This window comes from Fomitopsis serialis, assembly GCF_022376445.1.
Source record: "Fomitopsis serialis strain Sig1Antser10 chromosome Unknown B0H18scaffold_7, whole genome shotgun sequence".
NCBI classification, from domain to species: Eukaryota; Fungi; Basidiomycota; class Agaricomycetes; order Polyporales; family Fomitopsidaceae; genus Fomitopsis; species Fomitopsis serialis.
This window is the reverse complement of record NW_025954967.1, coordinates 282,634-298,710: the sequence shown is the minus strand read 5'-3', so window position 1 is coordinate 298,710 and position 16,077 is coordinate 282,634. Positions and strand designations below refer to the sequence as shown.

The following is a 16,077-nucleotide window of genomic DNA, read 5'->3' as shown; positions in this document are numbered from 1 at the left end:
TCCAAGTGACCTTGATTTCGGAGCGTAAACTCATGTTGAGAGCTAGCGCAGCGATATTTGTCACCATGGTGTAAGTGCTCTGATTCCACTGGCAGTTGCGAGTCGCCTGGCTCCGAGCTGACGCGCTGACGGACCGCGTACTACTACTAGTAAAAGACGTCCAGAAACCACAATCGAAGCTTTAGAGAAGTGCAGATGAATCAAGGGCACCCGGCGTCGACTGCCATTCCGTATCAGCAACATCCTCAAACACAATAGATAGGTCACCTCGGATACGTTCTCTAGTCGGGGTCGTCGGACAAACTCATCATGAAGGCTTCGCCAACAGCGCCCGGATGATCATCCTCACGCGCACAACAACGTTCCAGGAGGCTGTGGGGCTTCTGGCTCCAAGTCCGCTGCAATGCGGACGTACTCTTGTACTCGAATTACGCGTAGTTCCGCGGTATAAGAGACCGTAGGTCAGGGCGAGCAGATCTGTGACCTTGACGTCGTGAGTCTCCGTCACCTGTTCAGTGATGTCGGCACTCGATTTGAATCCAAGTCTGGGATGCTACTATATCGGAATCGTGATCTCCCTTGTGTACGTGGCATTCAACTGTTTCCTATCACTCCGATTGAATTGAGACTCGACTTGTCCAATATAGATTCTTTGGCGTCACCTGCTCGCAGGTTCTGTTCTACGCCAAGACGTATCGGAATGACAACCTGCTCATGAAGTGTTGGGTACGTGTATTGTTTCGGGCTGCGAAAGACGCATCACATACACTGATCACACATAGGTTGCCACCCTATGGTAGGCTCATCACGGAATCTACGTGGGTTGTCCCCTCATCAATCGCTCTCCCAGGCTGCTGGATACGATTACTACTATCTTCGCCTTGAGTGTGAGTGCGACGTCAGTGCTACCTCATTATATGGTATTGATGTACTGCATGTACCATAGATTCTATGGGGAGAGACGATCACGTCTCATGGACAGCCATTAGCTCTGCTCCATTTGGATAAGTACATATACATCTGTCTTCAGCTTTACTTGATTGCTGATGGGTGCCATGCTTGTAGTGTGTTCATGGTGTGTTCTAGTTTGATGACTGGAAGTATTGACAAGACTTAGCACAGGGTATTATTAATATTGACATAGGCTGAGTATGCATTTGCAGTAAGTACAGTTTCTTGATCAACTGGTGTATATCTTCGACACCCTGCAATAGGCCATAACTGTGCTGCTTGTACAATGGTATGTACCAATGTCATGTTTATCAAAGTAATCTCATGGATGAACCAGCCACTACATTTTTAACATATGGAGATGTATGGCCCATGTTACTTCTTCATTGTTGTTGAACTCATGGAGAGCAGTCCACCAAGGGAAGACATTCAAGATTCCACTTACACTGACAGCTGTGAGTATTGTTATGCCTGTTCAGTTTGAATTTGGATACTAATTCATGTTAGCTCTCCCTGGCTTTATTGTCATTTGGTGAGTTATGTATGCTCAGGTGCATCTTTTCTCTGTTAGCTGATGAATGTTTGCCTTGGGTAGCTGGTGCTCTTGGTAAGGTTCTTGCTACCACTTGGTCTTGAACTCTCAGTCTTATTGCCTTTATCCATCAGTATGTGTTTACCTAGGGTGTGTATTGATTTCCATGAGTCATATACTCTAAACTCATCATGTGTACAGATCTATTCATCGCCAAATTCCAGGTGCCTTTAATTATATGAAGGTTTGTGCATTGTGATAGCCCAAGTGTCTCACAGTTTGCCTGACAGTTTCTTAGCCTTATGTTGCCTTGCAAACCATAGTGGCATCAGTCACTGACATATACATTACCATGTGTCTCACTCTGATCCTGAGAAATCAGAACACTGGGTTCAGAAGGTAAGTGGGTTACAATGACTGATTTATCCCTGCATCATGACTATTTTTTAGCACTGGGGCTCTCATAAGAAAGCTCACCATGTACATTGTCAATAGGGCTATCCTGACCATGTATGTTGTCCATGAACTCTTTCAACTATAGTTATTGATTTGTGAAATTGAAAGGGTGTTGCAAACAGTTCAATTCATCACAGTATGTTTCCACATGCATTGTGTATTTGACATGCCACATCTCATTGTCTGTCCACAGTACATCTCCCTCCCCAATGCTGTACAAGTTTGGGCAGTATTTCACTTCCCTGGGAGTAAGGGTCAGTGTAAATGATCTTATAATGATATGCATCAACTGACACAGGCCTCTTCTACATAGCATATGTGAATTCTTTGTTTGCAATGTAGGTGTATCAGTGCAGAGAATGGAGTTGTTGTTGACATATGGACATGCACAGGTTTAATGCGAGGGAATCCTTGAGGAACCAGAGGAGTTATGTATCAGATTTAGCTTTGGAAGATATGTCAGGCACCAATCATGGACCACATTATAGACACGGTGAATCCACATTACCCAAGGTTAGCAGGTAATGCTAGGCAATCTATCTTGAATTTGTAGAGAACATTAATCTATGTCTATGGAACTTGTCTTCTTCTCTGAATATCAAATTTATCAGCAGAGGACCCTATGTGTGAGCTTTGAAGGTCATTGTCCTTGCTGCCTCTCCGTCTCATCCCTCGGGGTGCCATGACCATCGTGATGATACAGCAATGGTTCCCCATTCCATTACAACAGTGTGTTACTTCTCGACCAACCCTATCGCGATGCAACTTCGAGCTAGCTACTGCGCCTTCTTCGGAGAGTTCACCCAATACGACCCGTGCGGCCACTCAAACTCCGCGATGCTCGACTTGTGCATCTCGATGCTATCGAGGTCCTCGTCAGCCACTGTCCTATCCGCCGTCATCACGGAAGACCTACCTGTAACCCTCAGCAGCATTGCTCGGCACGTTGTACCGCCCGTTCTTGTTGATCGAGCAAGGGTAGAGGAAGTGTTCGTGCAAGTGGTCCACAAACTCGAGCACGTTGCGCTCCATCGACCCCGAGATGGCGATGTAGTCGATCAAGCTACACACGCCGAACCGTCAGCACCAGTATCGCCCCCACATAACGGAAACTGGACTGACCTCAGGTGGATGACATACTCGCAGAGACCGACACCGCCCGCATGCGGGCACACCGTCACGCCGAACTTCGCTGCCATGAGCAGGACGCTGAGGACCTCGCTCACGCCTGCAAGGCGACAGGAGTCGATCTGGCAGACATCAATCGCCCCGGCTTGCAGGAGCTGCTTGAAGACTATGCGGTTGTGCGCGTGCTCGCCCGTCGCGACGCCGATCCCGTGGGGCTTCAGCGCCTTCCGGATGGCGGCATGGCCGAGGATGTCGTCGGGCGCCGTAGGCTCCTCGATGAACCTGCCCTCGCTCAGCTTGGTGGTGCGCCGGAAAGACAGTCTCGCTCACCAAGGCTTGATCTCCTCCAAACTCTTCACGTAGTCGATCGCTTGTGGGACGTCCCACACCTGGTTCGCATCGATCATGAGTACGCTCCCCGTCGGCCCCGCGTTCTTCCCCTTCAAGTCCGGGCCCTCCGGGTCGCGCGGCGTCCCGTACTGCGGGTCGTCGATGATACTCCTGATGATCTTGCCCCTCCGCAGGTCCGAGTCGCGGTCCGCGCCGACCTTCATCTTGAAGTGGTTGAAGCCCTGCGCGACCGCCTCGCGCGTCAGCCGCGCGACCTTCTCGTCGCTGTACCCGAGCCAGCCCGCGCTGGTCACATATGCAGGATAGCCCCGCTCGCGCACCGTCGCCTCGCGCTCATCCTTGGTGCCCGCCTTGGCTTTCAGCATGGCGAGCGCCTCCGTGGGCGTGATCGCGTCGGTGATGTAGCGGAAGGCCGTTGCGGAGACGAGCTCTTCCTGTGAACAAATGTCCAAGATCAGTCTCAATTCATTCTGTCTCGCTGTCGCGGCTCCCGGGGAGGACGGATCCGCTGTTGAGGTGCATTATCCCCCAGATTGCGCACCTTTGTCGGGGCGATCCAATCTCGTTGACGCGGACAATCACATTCACACGCAAAGCAGGCTCGATTGCCCGACGTCAATGCAGGCAGCACCCCGTTCCGGACAGCCGGGGTCCCTTCATCTCGGAGCGCCGACTATGCGGAACAAGCACCCCAAGGCCTCCCGAAGTGTCTCGCATGTGGATCGCGACAACAGAGAGAGATTACGAGAGGGACTCACGGGGGTCATGTCGACAATGAGCTTCCAAAGCGGCTTGTTCCGCGCGCGGGCGTACATATCCCACAGTGCATTGTCGACGGCGCCGAGCGCGATGTGGATGACACCCTTTTCTGGGCCGATCCTGAGAAGAGATCGAGGTCAGCACGCAGTCACATTTGAATTGGGCATGCCAAGGAGCGACGCCAGCGTATATGGACAAAGGTTCAGTAGCCGCGTGCACAGTTCGCCGATCGCGGGAATACACCAGCGTTCGGTGCAAATGGCTTGCTCTTCTGCAGCGTCCGAGAGGGTTGGAAGAGAGGTGGGGGCGGAAAGGTCAACTGGTGCGTACCGTGACCAACACGGTACTCCGCACCCGGGAGACGTCCAGTCCCGTGCACTCAAACTTCCTTCGCGAAGCCTAACGCAACCTTAACTCACCAGCGCAGTTGGGGGTCGGAGCACAGATATTCCCACGTCTTTCCCATGTTTGCGAAGAGCTCTTCGACATCCTTGCCGACGAGGCGGCGCGCGAGTTCCTGGATGGCCATGCAGACGATGTCGTTCCCGCGGCCAATGGTGAAGGTCATGCCGTGCCCGACGAGGGCGGACGAGGTCTTGAGGGTGACGTATGCGGAGGAGTAGTCGCAGTCCGTGTTCATGGCGTCCGTACCATCGCCCGTGAGCGAGGTCGGAAAGCGGACGTCTGGTGCATCGGTCGCTTGAGTGCCAGTTGGTCTAAGCAGGAGCAGGAGCAGGACATACCGTGCGTCTCGAATCCCGTGATCTTGACAGACATGGCGGCACGCTACTACGGTACAACGAGTCAGAAATCTCTGAGAACGAAAGGGCGAGGATAATTGAGGCCATGGCGGGCGGAGGACCGACTCTTTAAAGGGTGAGCGCATCCTATGATGTATCCCGGAGAGGCGGCCCGCCGGCCCGGCCATCCAGCCTCGGACGAGCAGCGGCAGGCGCCCGCCTCTCCCTCTTCCCCTTCTCGACTGCAACCCAGGTCAGTTTCCCTCTCGTGACCCGGCCGGACCACACGATGAAAGGTCAACAGTACTGCTGCACGGCGATGGAAATAAGGGGCCAAAGGTTCGTAGCTAGCTAGTACTCCGAATCTTGTTTTATCGACGCAAAAAGGAACGTCCACTTGTCTATGCCTGGCTGTATTTCTTCTGTACCCCAAGAGAACTTCACCCTTTCGTTCCCAAACGTCCATGCTGTGTGCTCTACACGCGGCTAGTTGAGTGGTGTGTTCGCGATATGACTATATGCGCACTTACTCGCGGTCAAGACGTACCCGTCGCCCTCGAGAAACATGGGTGAAGGGAGCCGGTTATGGAGGTGAGCGGTGACTATGCGGGTGACAATGTCCTGCGCGATGTTCGTCTCATTACATTATGTCGTTCCCCTTTTGAAATCACGCGTACTCACCGATACTTCCCGCTGTGCATAGAAGAAGGCGGCCAAGGCATCAGTCGATGTTCGACTACAGTACGAAGTTCTGGTGAGTGAAATGGGGACTAGCGACTGGATGTATGCGCGCATTACCCGTCCGCTTTGACGGTTACTTGGACTGTCGTAGGAACGACTAGATCCGTGTCTTCAGGGTGCAGCACAACTATCGTGGTGTCGTTCAATGCGTACAGCATCTTATCCTCTCGCGAGCACAATCTTGCGCAGTAAAACAATCAGGAGCGAGGGTCTCTAGTCGGCGTGGTGGTGTGCAAAACCTCCCTCCTCAAAAGCCCGCGAGTCTACTGCGCGATACATCTGACAGCTGTTGAACTACGCCTGGCATCACTGCCTTATTGGGTCCATGTACTCAAATTCATTGAAGCATCTACTACACTACTTATTGATTGTCCTTCGAGTTGACTACGTTCTCCAGCCGGTCTCACAATGTTCGTCTAGTAGTGCATTCTCCGTCATCTTCTGCCGCGGAGACCCGTTGTTGACTATGTCCCAGCGGATGGTCCGCAGATACGTGCGCAACGAGGGGACGAGGGGGTACTATGCACGCCCATGTCCAAGGTATCTCATGACTCGGGCTCTGATGAAACAGCGTAATGATATGCAAGCGAGATGGGTTACTAACAGCACCAACCAGGATCAGAACTTGCTGCTGGAAACAGGTATGCCGGTGAACACCGAACTTCAGACAGCCCAAGGCTGTATAGCACCGAACAACATCACATTCAAGCTTCAAACGGAGGCTACACGAAGGCGTCTTGAAACTCCCGGACCCTTGAGCAACCAGAGAAGTGGCACGATGGACTCGATTCCCTCAATCGAGCTCATCAACCTCCCAACGCGCCCAAAGGTCCTCATCCAAACTCCGCCTGCGGCGGTGTCCCTTGGTGGGCGGGGGTGGGGGTGGGTACGTCGGGTGTGGCGGGATGACCGGACGGGGGGCTTGGGGCCATCCCTCGCCCAAAGATCCTCATCCAAGTTGCGTCTGTGGCGACGACCATTGGGCGGAGGCGGGGGCGGATACGAAGGGTAGGGCTTCTGTGGCGGGATTGGACGGGACTTGGGGTCATCGCGGGGCTTGAGCCAGTCGCTACGCACCCAAAGATCGCTGTCGTACTCGCGCGCATAGAGCGAGTCGTCCTCGACCGTACGGCTGGCGAAGCTGCTCAAGCATTCAGCGAACTCATATACGTATATATAGGATCGACATACGTGTTGGTGGGCGCAGCGAAGGCCGGGACTGTAGCGGCTGCGGCGAACGCAACTGAGAAGAGGGTAGTGAAGCGCGTCGTGTATTGCGCGGGTGGGCGTCAAGAAAACGTTGGTGAAGAGAATGTGAGTCGTCAAAAAAAAAACAGGGCTAGCGGGGTTCAACGTCGTCAGCCTGCATGGTCCTCGAGTCGTACGACTGATTGATACTCACTATTCAGTACCTCTGCTAGGGAGAGCTCGAAAGGAAAGGGTGAGCTGGGGATGACAGCAAGAAACGGCTTCCTTAAATACTATGGGCCGCAACTGCGCATCCGCTCCCTACACCGGCTACCTGTGGCAGGCTGGTAATTCTTCTGAGACATTGCCCGAGAAATTTGCAGTGCTACTCAAAACCCGTGCGTCTGTGGAAGCTTGGGGCTCGTAAGTAGGCGAGCCAAGAGCTCGAGGGGAGCCGGATGGGACCAACGTCCGCATCGCACCGCAACGTTGATCGCTCCAGCGTGAACTCGGAGTGTCATACGAATTACTATGAACATGCGGTGACAGGCATACCAAGAGCAAGCCACTGGAAGAGGTCCGTACTTTCCTCGCACCAGGCACCGAGCTCGATACACGGCCAGAAGTTTCGGTGTATCCCGAAAGAGTGTCCTGCGCGGTGCATGGGCCTTGGAGACGATGTCAGTGATTAATCTGGCATTTTAGTATTGAAATGTGGTAGGAAATCAGGCTTGCCAGAGTCCCAGGTCGTCCAAGTTCATGGTCGCGCGACACCGTGACGGCGCCACCCGCCAGCCACAGCAAGGGAAGTACATGATCGTGGGAAAGACGCAGTTGATGCGCCGGCCGGTGACACGAGGCTACCAACCGCACCGCCAGTTGCAAGAATGAGCCCCATGTGAGCCTAGTACCAATTGAGTCTGCCTCCAACGGGGAAGCGTCGGAAGGTTCGGCGAAGCACGCCGTCGAAGGAAACCATAGCGTTCTCACCTGTCCTTCTCCCAACAAAGCCTTCTTCACAGCCAAATCTGTAACCCACATTAAGTATATTCTCGGAGCACCATGATTGGAGTCACGCGGCTAGGCGAGTATGCCATCGATGGGTGTAGCTACTGTTAAAAGGAGTGTACAGGTAGGCTTCCCTGCATGTTCTATGACATCCTCGACCGTGGCATGCTTACATACTCGATTGTAGGGGTCAACTTTGCTTCCCTAGCCAAGCGACTGCGTGTATTATACATACTATGTGCTAACTACGCTTATGAAGTCTGCGTCGACAACACCAGAGAGGTTCTCATGTCATACAATTGCTTGTGCATGCGTAAGTCTAGATTGTCTCATGACTCTCTGACGAAAAGCCATTCAATGATGCTTCAGTACATGAGCAATAGCACCGGCGAGATCCAAATGACAGTGCAGTCAGCAAAGGGCACGACGACAAGCACCGACACTCACACAGCCCCCAGGCTATAGCATCTCGAACAGCATCACATTCAAATTCGTCTTGTCAAGCCAAGGCTACACGAAGGAACGGCACATCCGGAGAAGCGACACGGCGGACTGCATTCCCTGTCGAGCTCATGGACCTCCATCCGCGCCCAGAGGTCCTCGTCAAAGCTGCGCGTGCGGCGCCGACCGCCGGTGGGCGGCGGGGGCGGCGGGTACGTCGGGACGGGCTTCCCGCGCCCACAGCGAGTCATCCTCGTAGGCCCGCTCGACAAGCTCGTCGACTATGTCTTGCAGACTGCGGCGGTAGCGACCGCCAGTGGGCGGCGCGGGAGGCGGGTACGTCGGCACGGGCTTCTGGGGAGGCAAACCGGGGCGGGGGTCACGGCGCGCCCAAAGGTCGCTGTCATACTCGCGCGCATAGAGCGAGTCATCCTCGACTGTACGGCTCGCGAAGCTGTTCGTACGATTAGCGAACTGGACACTCGGTGATACAATAGGATCGACATACGTGTTGGTGGGCAAAGCGAAGGCCGGGGTGGCGGCGGCGGCGGCGAACGCAACTGAGAGGAATGTAGTGAAGCGCATCGTGTATTGCGGGGTTGGTCGTCAAGAAAGCGTCGGTGAAGAGAATGTGAGTCGTTAAAAAACAGGGCTAACGGGATTCAACGTCGTCAGTCTACATGAAACCCGAGTCGTACGACTGATGTGATGCTCACTAACCAGTACCGCTGCTTGGGTGAACTCGAAAGGAAAAAAAAATGAGCTGGAGAGGGCAGCACAGCTTCCTTAAATACTGTGGGCCGCGACTGCGCATCAGCTTCCTATGAAGCACCATCTCTCGGGGAGACGCATCACAGCGCCAGTCGGTGCATCGCAAGAACAGCGTCCAGATCGACCAAGCGAAGGCGAAGCTAGTGAGCGCCGTCGTTTGCAATGTGTGGCCTTGAAACCCGAGACCCTCCGTCAGGCTAGTAGGAATTCTAGCAGGCACATCAGGTTAATTTTTCGAGCTGACTGTGCAGCAGCGACGGTCCACGCACCTCGTGAGCTCCGGCGACGAGTATATTGATTGTTCGGCTACGAGAACTCCGAGTGTGGATGTCCCTGAAGTGACCGATTACTTACTATTATCAACACAGGCGTAGGTGCTGTAAGCTATCCAGTCCATGACGACCTGTAGCACATGAGAGCACCGAACTTTAGTCCTAACAATATCGGGATACTATTCTGTACTTTCACGACTCGAAGACCTTCAACGCGTACGCAGAATTGCAGCTTGAGAGAAACCCGGTGGCGGTTTCATGGGCGAACCTAGGTTCCGATGCATCCAATAATGGCGGCAACCAGCGTAGCCTGCAAGAGCCCGTCAGTCAATACAGACGGCACAGCATTCTCCAGTCTGCCAGTAATGAACATTCTGACGACAATGGCGGAGTGACTTGCGGTGCCAATGAAAATCGCCGTGCGAGCATCACTGGGAAGCTCGGGACCCAGGCTAGGCGAGCCGGATGGGACCAACGTCCGCGATGCGAACGTTGATCGCTCCGGCATTGACTCGGAGTGTCATACGATGAACGCGTGGGGACCAGGTCTTCGACCGAACAGTCGTGTCTCAGGAACGCGCTACAGCAGTTCCTGGCACAGTGTCAGAATCCGCTACATCACCGAGCTCACCATTGAATGATCCCGAAATACCACTGGCAGTAGTGTCCTGCTCGGTGCATGGGCCTTGACGATAAAGCAGCGATTGCTCCGGGATTCTGGACTTGGTTTATGGTAGGGACTCGGAAGCGGGATTGCCAGAGTCCCAGGTCAGCCTGTGGGCGGCGCCGCGACGGAAGCTGTGTGGCATGCCATGTCCCTTAAACGAAACCTCACCAGGACCTTTTTAACGGCGGAAAAGGCAGTCTTCTACGTACCTTAGACTGAGCGTGTGTAGCTCATCAATGAGATCGACGACTAACCTGAACGACTGCACTGTGGTGACCGCTCAGCCGCGTTCAATGACCGCTTAAAGCTGGAGGCAGAGCGTCGGCAAAGCCTCGGTGATCGTCGGCCCGTCGAATGATCTGTGGGCCTGCTTTCTTCTTTATTTTACAAAGCCACTGATGCGACGGGCATGTGGTGTAGTTGGTTATCACGCTCGCTTAGCACCTTGTGAGCATGCGAGAGGGGTCCGGTTCAATCCCGGACATGTCCATGGCCATGACTCGCTGACGGCTATGTCTTTTCTTTTCGCTATGCACATGATTGTCATGCGGCAGCATCTACGTACTGCACTCACTTTATACCTTTAAATCTCACTCAACATATAGAAATGCTAGTGCAGTTGCTTGTTCCAAGTCCATCCCAACAGGCGGGCACATCCTTCAGAGACATGGAGTGCGGTCGTCAATAGAGTCGCTATCGAGATTGACCCGACGGCGTCTAGACCGGCTCAATGAGCGCTTCCAGCCCAGCATGATCGTGGGAAAGGCGTTGTTAATGCGCCGGCCGGTGACACGAGGCTACCAACCACACCGCCAAAACGAGCAAGAACTCCCGTCGACCTCCGAGTCACAGGCAGTCCCATCGCACCAGACAGCTGTTGCCGGCCAACTGCGCGCCGCTTTCCTGCCAATGGGGAAGCGCCAGAAAGCCCAGCCAATCGCCCCGTCGACGGAAGTCGTCTCACTCGTCCTTCCCCCGTCTCTATACCTCGGGCCCTGCTCAGCAGCATCAAACAAAGCATTCCTCACAGCAAACTCAGTCACGCATGTCCTCAGCATCGGCTCGACACCGTCCCAGAAGGTCGACGGCGTGACCTACCACCGTCTTTCTCTGAACGACTCCCCTTCCTCATCCATCTCCAAAGTGAGCGACGAGGCGTGCAAGCTGATTGACGGCGCCATCGCATCGAAGTCAAAGGGCAGCAGTGGCAAGGGGAAGATTTTGGTCCATTGCTCCGCGGGCATATCGCGCTCGCCAGCGCTCGTCGTCGCCTACCTCATGAGATCGCGCGGTATGTCGCTCAAGGCCGCTCTCGGACAGGTGGTGAGGGCCCGCCCGCAGGTGTCGCCCAACTCCGGGTTTCTGGAGCAGCTGAAACGATTGGAAGAAGAGCTGTTCGGGAGCGTCTCGTTGGACATAGACGAGATTCCGAAACGAGAGAAGGACCGACTTGCGTTGTTTGCAGACGATACTGTCGGAGACGAGGCCGAGGCCTCGCAAACCGAACAGCCTCCAAGCTTGTGACTCTGCGCGCGCTGGGTCTCGATGCGTCTGTTCCTGCGGAACGGAAGGTACGTCCATACAAGTCTCTTGAACTACAGGCCGATGATATGATCTCGTAGAGGTCAAGAGCATTTGGGAACGACAGGGAATGCATCAGTACGTGCTCTCGAATCAGACCCGCAAGTCTCAGTGGTGTTCCCCGAAATGCCGATCGGAGACGACTTTCCAGAATATCCTGGTTGGTGGTAGCTGGGTATGTCTCGGAATGGCTTCCGGATTGCCTCCAACACTGAAAAGCCACCGACAGAATGAATGCGCAGCCCTACCTGTTTGCTTGTACGGGAGGCGCGCTCTACAGCGATCCTCACACAAGTCGATGAGACAACACAATGATGTCTCATTTATTTCCGTCAGAAACGAAGAAAGTTGACGGTCATCATATTGGGCTTCCTGGATGATACCCCTACGCTAGAAACGTGTGCTCTTGCTCGTCAAGCTAATCTACCCATATATCCTGGGCATGAAGCACGAATGAAGCTTTCCAGATGCGAATTAGGACAAAAGCTACGTACCCATGGCACGACAGTCACGTTGGATGGATGTGACGACGTGGCTACGACTAATTTCGGCTCACAAATGCAAACAGAAGAACAAGAGACATGCACCACGTTGATGGATACGTGCACTCTTGACTCATCCGTCGGTTTCGCGACAGCCTCCGTCAGCCTCTGGACGGGCTTCAAATCCCACCAGCAAGCGGGTTTGGTCAACGACAACGAACGACAGTACCAACCACTGCGCGCCGCGCCAACCGTTCTCGCTGCGTGAGGGCCACGCGCATGCGCAACGGTCCCAACAAGAACAGCCGAAACAACGTCTCACTGTTATCAGTCCTATGAAGGCTATATATCGCGCCACAGTTTTGAACAGCACTCGAAGTAATGACACATTTGATTGCGGACAACAACCACCTCGGGGTGTGCACGAGCATGCAGGAGCAGAACGAGCCTAAAGATACAACAAGCTAGGTATAACCCCACAGCGTCCGCGCGCACGCGAAACAAGAGCGCGCTCCGGGGCCTCCACCAACGACACCCTACATACAAAAACAAGCGGCCGGCCTCCCGCCAACCGCACCGAAAGGGAAGTCGAACACACGCTGATGCCAAACGACATCGACGGGCAGCGCGGGAACGAAGCACAAACAGAGCGGACGGGCGGGGCAAACGATAGACAAAAGATCAGCGAGAGCTATGATACAGCCATGCGTCGGTGCTTCAGATCTTCACAACGGGAGTCCATGCGACCAGCGGTCTCGGGCACACACATCTATGTCTCTTGACTACAGACGGCGGGGGCGCCGAGCGGGCTCGGCCGGTGGTGCGCCCCCGCGGCGGTGGGCGACGCGGGCGACGTGGGTGTGAGCGGGCTCGGCGAGTGCGTGCTCAGCGGCGAGCTGTCTGCAGTCAGCGGGCCCGGCCCGTCGAACGATTGCGCGAACGCGTAGCCCCTGCCCGCGCCCGCGCCCGCGCTCCCCGTGGGGTTCCACGAGCTCCGGTGGAAGCTTTTCTTCTTGCGCACGCTCGCCTTGTACGCCGCGCGGATGGCGGCCGTCGCGTCGTTCGCCTGCGTGCTGTGCGAACTGACGGAGGTGACGCTAGGAGGTCTGCTGTACATGAGTTGGGAGGAGGATGGCGTGGCGATGTCGCGCTGTGCGTGTGGAAAGGATGGAGATTGGGGAGTAGGCAGCGGGGACGTCGCGCAAGGGGAGGGCGGGCCGGATTCGCAGCTCTCGTAATGACTGGAGCCTGACGACTGCGAGGAGACTGAACAATGCGACATGAATGGTGACAGCGGTTCGTCTGGGATGCGGAACCGATCAGGCAATGTAGGCGGGAATGCAGACATAAACTCCTCGACACGCTGCGTTTGTGTTGCAGTGGATTCCGGACTCGCTGCTTCTTCTGAACCAGCCGTCAACTGCTCGGAGCGCTCGGTCCATATTTCGAGGTTCTCTCTGCACTGGTGCGCAAACTCGGCCAATTCTGCGACGGGACTAATATCAGCGCCACAAAGGAAAGCAGCGAACAGTGAAGTCATGCATACCTGGTATGCCTCGCGCAACGAGCTCGAAGAGGGGCTTCGCAAACGCGCTGATGAAAAACACCTGCCCTTTCGCCTGCCCTAGAGGATGATCGGACGGTTTCACCGTGGCAGGCAGGTGTAGATGTTGTTCTAGCAACAGCTGGCTCGTCCACTCGGACTCGAGCGCAGCGGCCCAGTGCTTCGAGACACTATACGGACGACTCTGACGGTCCGGTCAGCTCATCGACACACCCGCAGCGGACGACACGCTCACCGGATTGCTGATATCCGCGCACTTGATCAACGCCTGGCAGACAAGCACTCTGCGCTTGTGCTCACCTACCTCGTGGCCCGCGACAAGCTCCTGGAAGTTCGCCATGAACTCCGCGTGCACGCTCATGTCCGTCGCGAGCACGGTGCCGAGCAGCAGCTTGCGCATCGCCTGCCCCGATCCCGGCCGGTCGAGCAGCGGCGCGAGACCGTTGTGCCGCATGACCTGCAGTATGAGGGAGTAGTGCATCTGCTCGAGGACGGACTTGTCGTCGTAGACGACGGCTAGGGGCGTCTTGGCGTTTTTCTGTGAAGCGAGTGTGAGCGTTGACCATCGACGATGAGTATGTGAGAGTATTGACCATGAAAGCGTTGCTCAGACCTGGATGACCGACGTCGTGGCCTATCGCAGCTATGAGGAGCGCAAAGAGATCTTGTGGTGATAGACATGACAAGAGGTGACCGTCAGTAGAACGTCGATCTCGTTTCCATGTCCGTGAGTCTGGCTGCAACACTATGGACACAGGAGGCACCATCCCAGCTCGGAACAGGAAGTGGTAGGTTGCTTGGAAGACATCCAGTGCATGGTGGAAGTTGTGATAAGAGTTTGCTTGGCGATACATTTGTCGTAGATGTCGCAGGAACGAACCAAGGCAATCTGCGAGAGAAACGCATGATGAGTGGACTTGCTCGAAACAACCCTGTGGCTTTCTGCGTTGAATACGAAGCGAACGCGACCGAGGCGCACACGCCGGCTACAGCCACATGGTTGATAGGAATACCACTTACTTACAGGGACTCCCACCGCTTCCTTCATGCCCTCTATTCGAAACAATGCTTCGAAAAGGATGTAAGAGCAGGCAACCACTTGCTCTTCCGGTAGCTTGTGCGGTTCGAAGTTCCACGTCCCCAAGGATTTGACTAAACGATCGCGCATCATGGGCTCCACTTCAACGAAAGGGGATCTGCAAATGGATTAATTCCAACCGTGAATTCAGGTGTGGTCAGCATTGGGCATGAGTCTAGCAGAGAATGCCGCGCAAACGCCGCAGCTCAAGGACATGATGTTCTGTCATAACAAGCAGGGATCTAAGACAAAACGCGTTCGCGGTTTCTCCTCGCTGAAGACGACACAGGCAAGGAAGCGGCCCAGCGGCAAAAGGGCTCTTATCGAAGAAGTGTACATGACTTCGCTGAACCACCTGACTGGAAGTTTCGAAACATAGTCGTGTTCATACCTCAAGTCGAGGTAAAGGGCTGAGACCACCAGCGGGCGTGTAATGGACAAGGAGACATGATGGTTGGGACGTCATGACCGCTGCACCGCGGCCGGGCAGTCGCGTTATGCCGATACGACCGACTTAGGACAACTCGGCTGCGCGAATATTCCAAGCGAGGTCCTTCGGATATGCTACCCAACACTGAAGCAGAGAAGCGAAGACTTCGACACTCACGACTGCGCGGGGTCCACGTTTACGATGTTCTCCGTGTGCGCACGAACGTCAATCAGGACTTCGGCGTATCTGTGCGGTTGTAGTTAATACAGCGCGAACACGCGACTTTTGAAGTGACATGTTCCATACCTGGTTCCCCCGTCGTCCGCGTCCTCCCAGCCACCCCATCCGTGGCCCGACTGACCGTCATTGAGGGCGAGGGCGAGGCCGCCAACGTCAACGCTCCGCCGGCGCCCGTAGAGGTTCTCGGTCATGAAGAGCGTCCAGGGTGGTGAGTGGTGGGGAGTAGAGGTACAGAGAGAGAGTATGGGCTACAGAAGGCGAGGGTGTGGCGGACGTCGTGGCGGTCGGCGAGGAGGAGGGGAGAGACAGCGAGCGCGTGGGTGTCGAGGGCTGTGAAACATGTGCCGCGGCCGGGCCCTGCCTCGCGCACGTGGCAGGCGCTCCGATGCCCAAAGCGGCAATCCGCGATGGGCGCGCGGGCCGACGATCACTTGCCTCGCAACCACGATCGCCGTGTCAGTGATGCCCCCGCCCGCCATCCCAGGTGGTCCTCCTCGTCGCTGCTACCCTGTCCTCCATGACCGCAAGCCGCACGACAATGCGTCGCGATCCTGACGTGTAACCTACAAAGGCCCGGGCCGGTGAAAGTCGTCTAGGGCAGTGGAGTTACTCGCGGTAAGGATCAGTGAGACTCGAGAACTCACTACCATGCTTTAAGATTAGAATTTTTGGCCTTTCTTCTTGAATGCCTTTCTCG

General features: G+C 55.1%; 6 protein-coding genes and 1 non-coding gene across 7 annotated transcripts; 4 read left to right on the top strand and 3 right to left on the bottom strand.

The window, feature by feature from the left end:
• Positions 1 to 518: 518 nt before the first annotated feature.
• B0H18DRAFT_951800 (uncharacterized protein) lies at positions 519 to 2,337 on the top strand (the record flags this gene model as incomplete). Its single annotated transcript, XM_048042041.1, has 18 exons — positions 519 to 583; positions 648 to 726; positions 783 to 796; positions 851 to 887; positions 947 to 1,008; positions 1,066 to 1,075; positions 1,145 to 1,162; positions 1,215 to 1,240; positions 1,289 to 1,406; positions 1,459 to 1,483; positions 1,547 to 1,558; positions 1,618 to 1,633; positions 1,685 to 1,727; positions 1,866 to 1,882; positions 1,934 to 1,993; positions 2,048 to 2,075; positions 2,133 to 2,193; positions 2,282 to 2,337. The coding sequence occupies 18 exons, from the start codon at positions 519 to 521 to the stop codon at positions 2,335 to 2,337; spliced, it is 747 nt and encodes a 248-aa protein (XP_047898074.1).
• Positions 2,338 to 2,505: 168 nt separating this feature from the next.
• Positions 2,506 to 5,040, bottom strand: B0H18DRAFT_982291 (enolase C-terminal domain-like protein). The gene is made up of 7 exons (XM_048044535.1): positions 4,921 to 5,040; positions 4,597 to 4,861; positions 4,177 to 4,297; positions 3,398 to 3,852; positions 3,062 to 3,349; positions 2,856 to 3,002; positions 2,506 to 2,800 (listed from the first exon to the last, which is right to left on the bottom strand). Exons 1-7 carry the CDS (start codon positions 4,952 to 4,954, stop codon positions 2,716 to 2,718), a joined length of 1,395 nt encoding a protein of 464 aa, XP_047898073.1. The 5' UTR covers positions 4,955 to 5,040; the 3' UTR covers positions 2,506 to 2,715.
• Positions 5,041 to 5,268: 228 nt separating this feature from the next.
• B0H18DRAFT_1115195 (uncharacterized protein) lies at positions 5,269 to 7,510 on the bottom strand (the record flags this gene model as incomplete). Its single annotated transcript, XM_048033228.1, has 7 exons — positions 5,269 to 5,393; positions 5,448 to 5,538; positions 5,599 to 5,653; positions 5,716 to 5,785; positions 6,411 to 6,799; positions 6,850 to 6,901; positions 7,402 to 7,510. 7 exons carry the CDS (start codon positions 7,508 to 7,510, stop codon positions 5,269 to 5,271), a joined length of 891 nt encoding a protein of 296 aa, XP_047898072.1.
• A 529-nt stretch (positions 7,511 to 8,039) lies between these two features.
• On the top strand, positions 8,040 to 8,936 carry B0H18DRAFT_982276 (uncharacterized protein). Its single transcript, XM_048044534.1, has 2 exons — positions 8,040 to 8,749; positions 8,804 to 8,936. The coding sequence occupies exons 1-2, from the start codon at positions 8,427 to 8,429 to the stop codon at positions 8,868 to 8,870; spliced, it is 390 nt and encodes a 129-aa protein (XP_047898071.1). The 5' UTR covers positions 8,040 to 8,426; the 3' UTR covers positions 8,871 to 8,936.
• Positions 8,937 to 10,410: 1,474 nt separating this feature from the next.
• On the top strand, positions 10,411 to 10,495 carry B0H18DRAFT_t49. Its single transcript has one exon. It is a non-coding gene; the product is annotated as a tRNA-Ala (tRNA).
• A 470-nt stretch (positions 10,496 to 10,965) lies between these two features.
• B0H18DRAFT_842273 (protein-tyrosine phosphatase-like protein) lies at positions 10,966 to 11,466 on the top strand (the record flags this gene model as incomplete). The annotated part of the gene is made up of 1 exon (XM_048039508.1): positions 10,966 to 11,466. A coding segment is annotated over one exon (501 nt), but the record flags the coding sequence as incomplete, so codon positions are not given.
• A 971-nt stretch (positions 11,467 to 12,437) lies between these two features.
• B0H18DRAFT_982263 (uncharacterized protein) lies at positions 12,438 to 15,685 on the bottom strand. Its single transcript, XM_048044533.1, has 7 exons — positions 15,447 to 15,685; positions 15,318 to 15,386; positions 14,653 to 14,828; positions 14,226 to 14,521; positions 13,868 to 14,170; positions 13,615 to 13,816; positions 12,438 to 13,553 (listed from the first exon to the last, which is right to left on the bottom strand). Exons 1-7 carry the CDS (start codon positions 15,569 to 15,571, stop codon positions 12,838 to 12,840), a joined length of 1,887 nt encoding a protein of 628 aa, XP_047898069.1. The 5' UTR covers positions 15,572 to 15,685; the 3' UTR covers positions 12,438 to 12,837.
• Between the last annotated feature and the right edge of the window lie 392 nt (positions 15,686 to 16,077).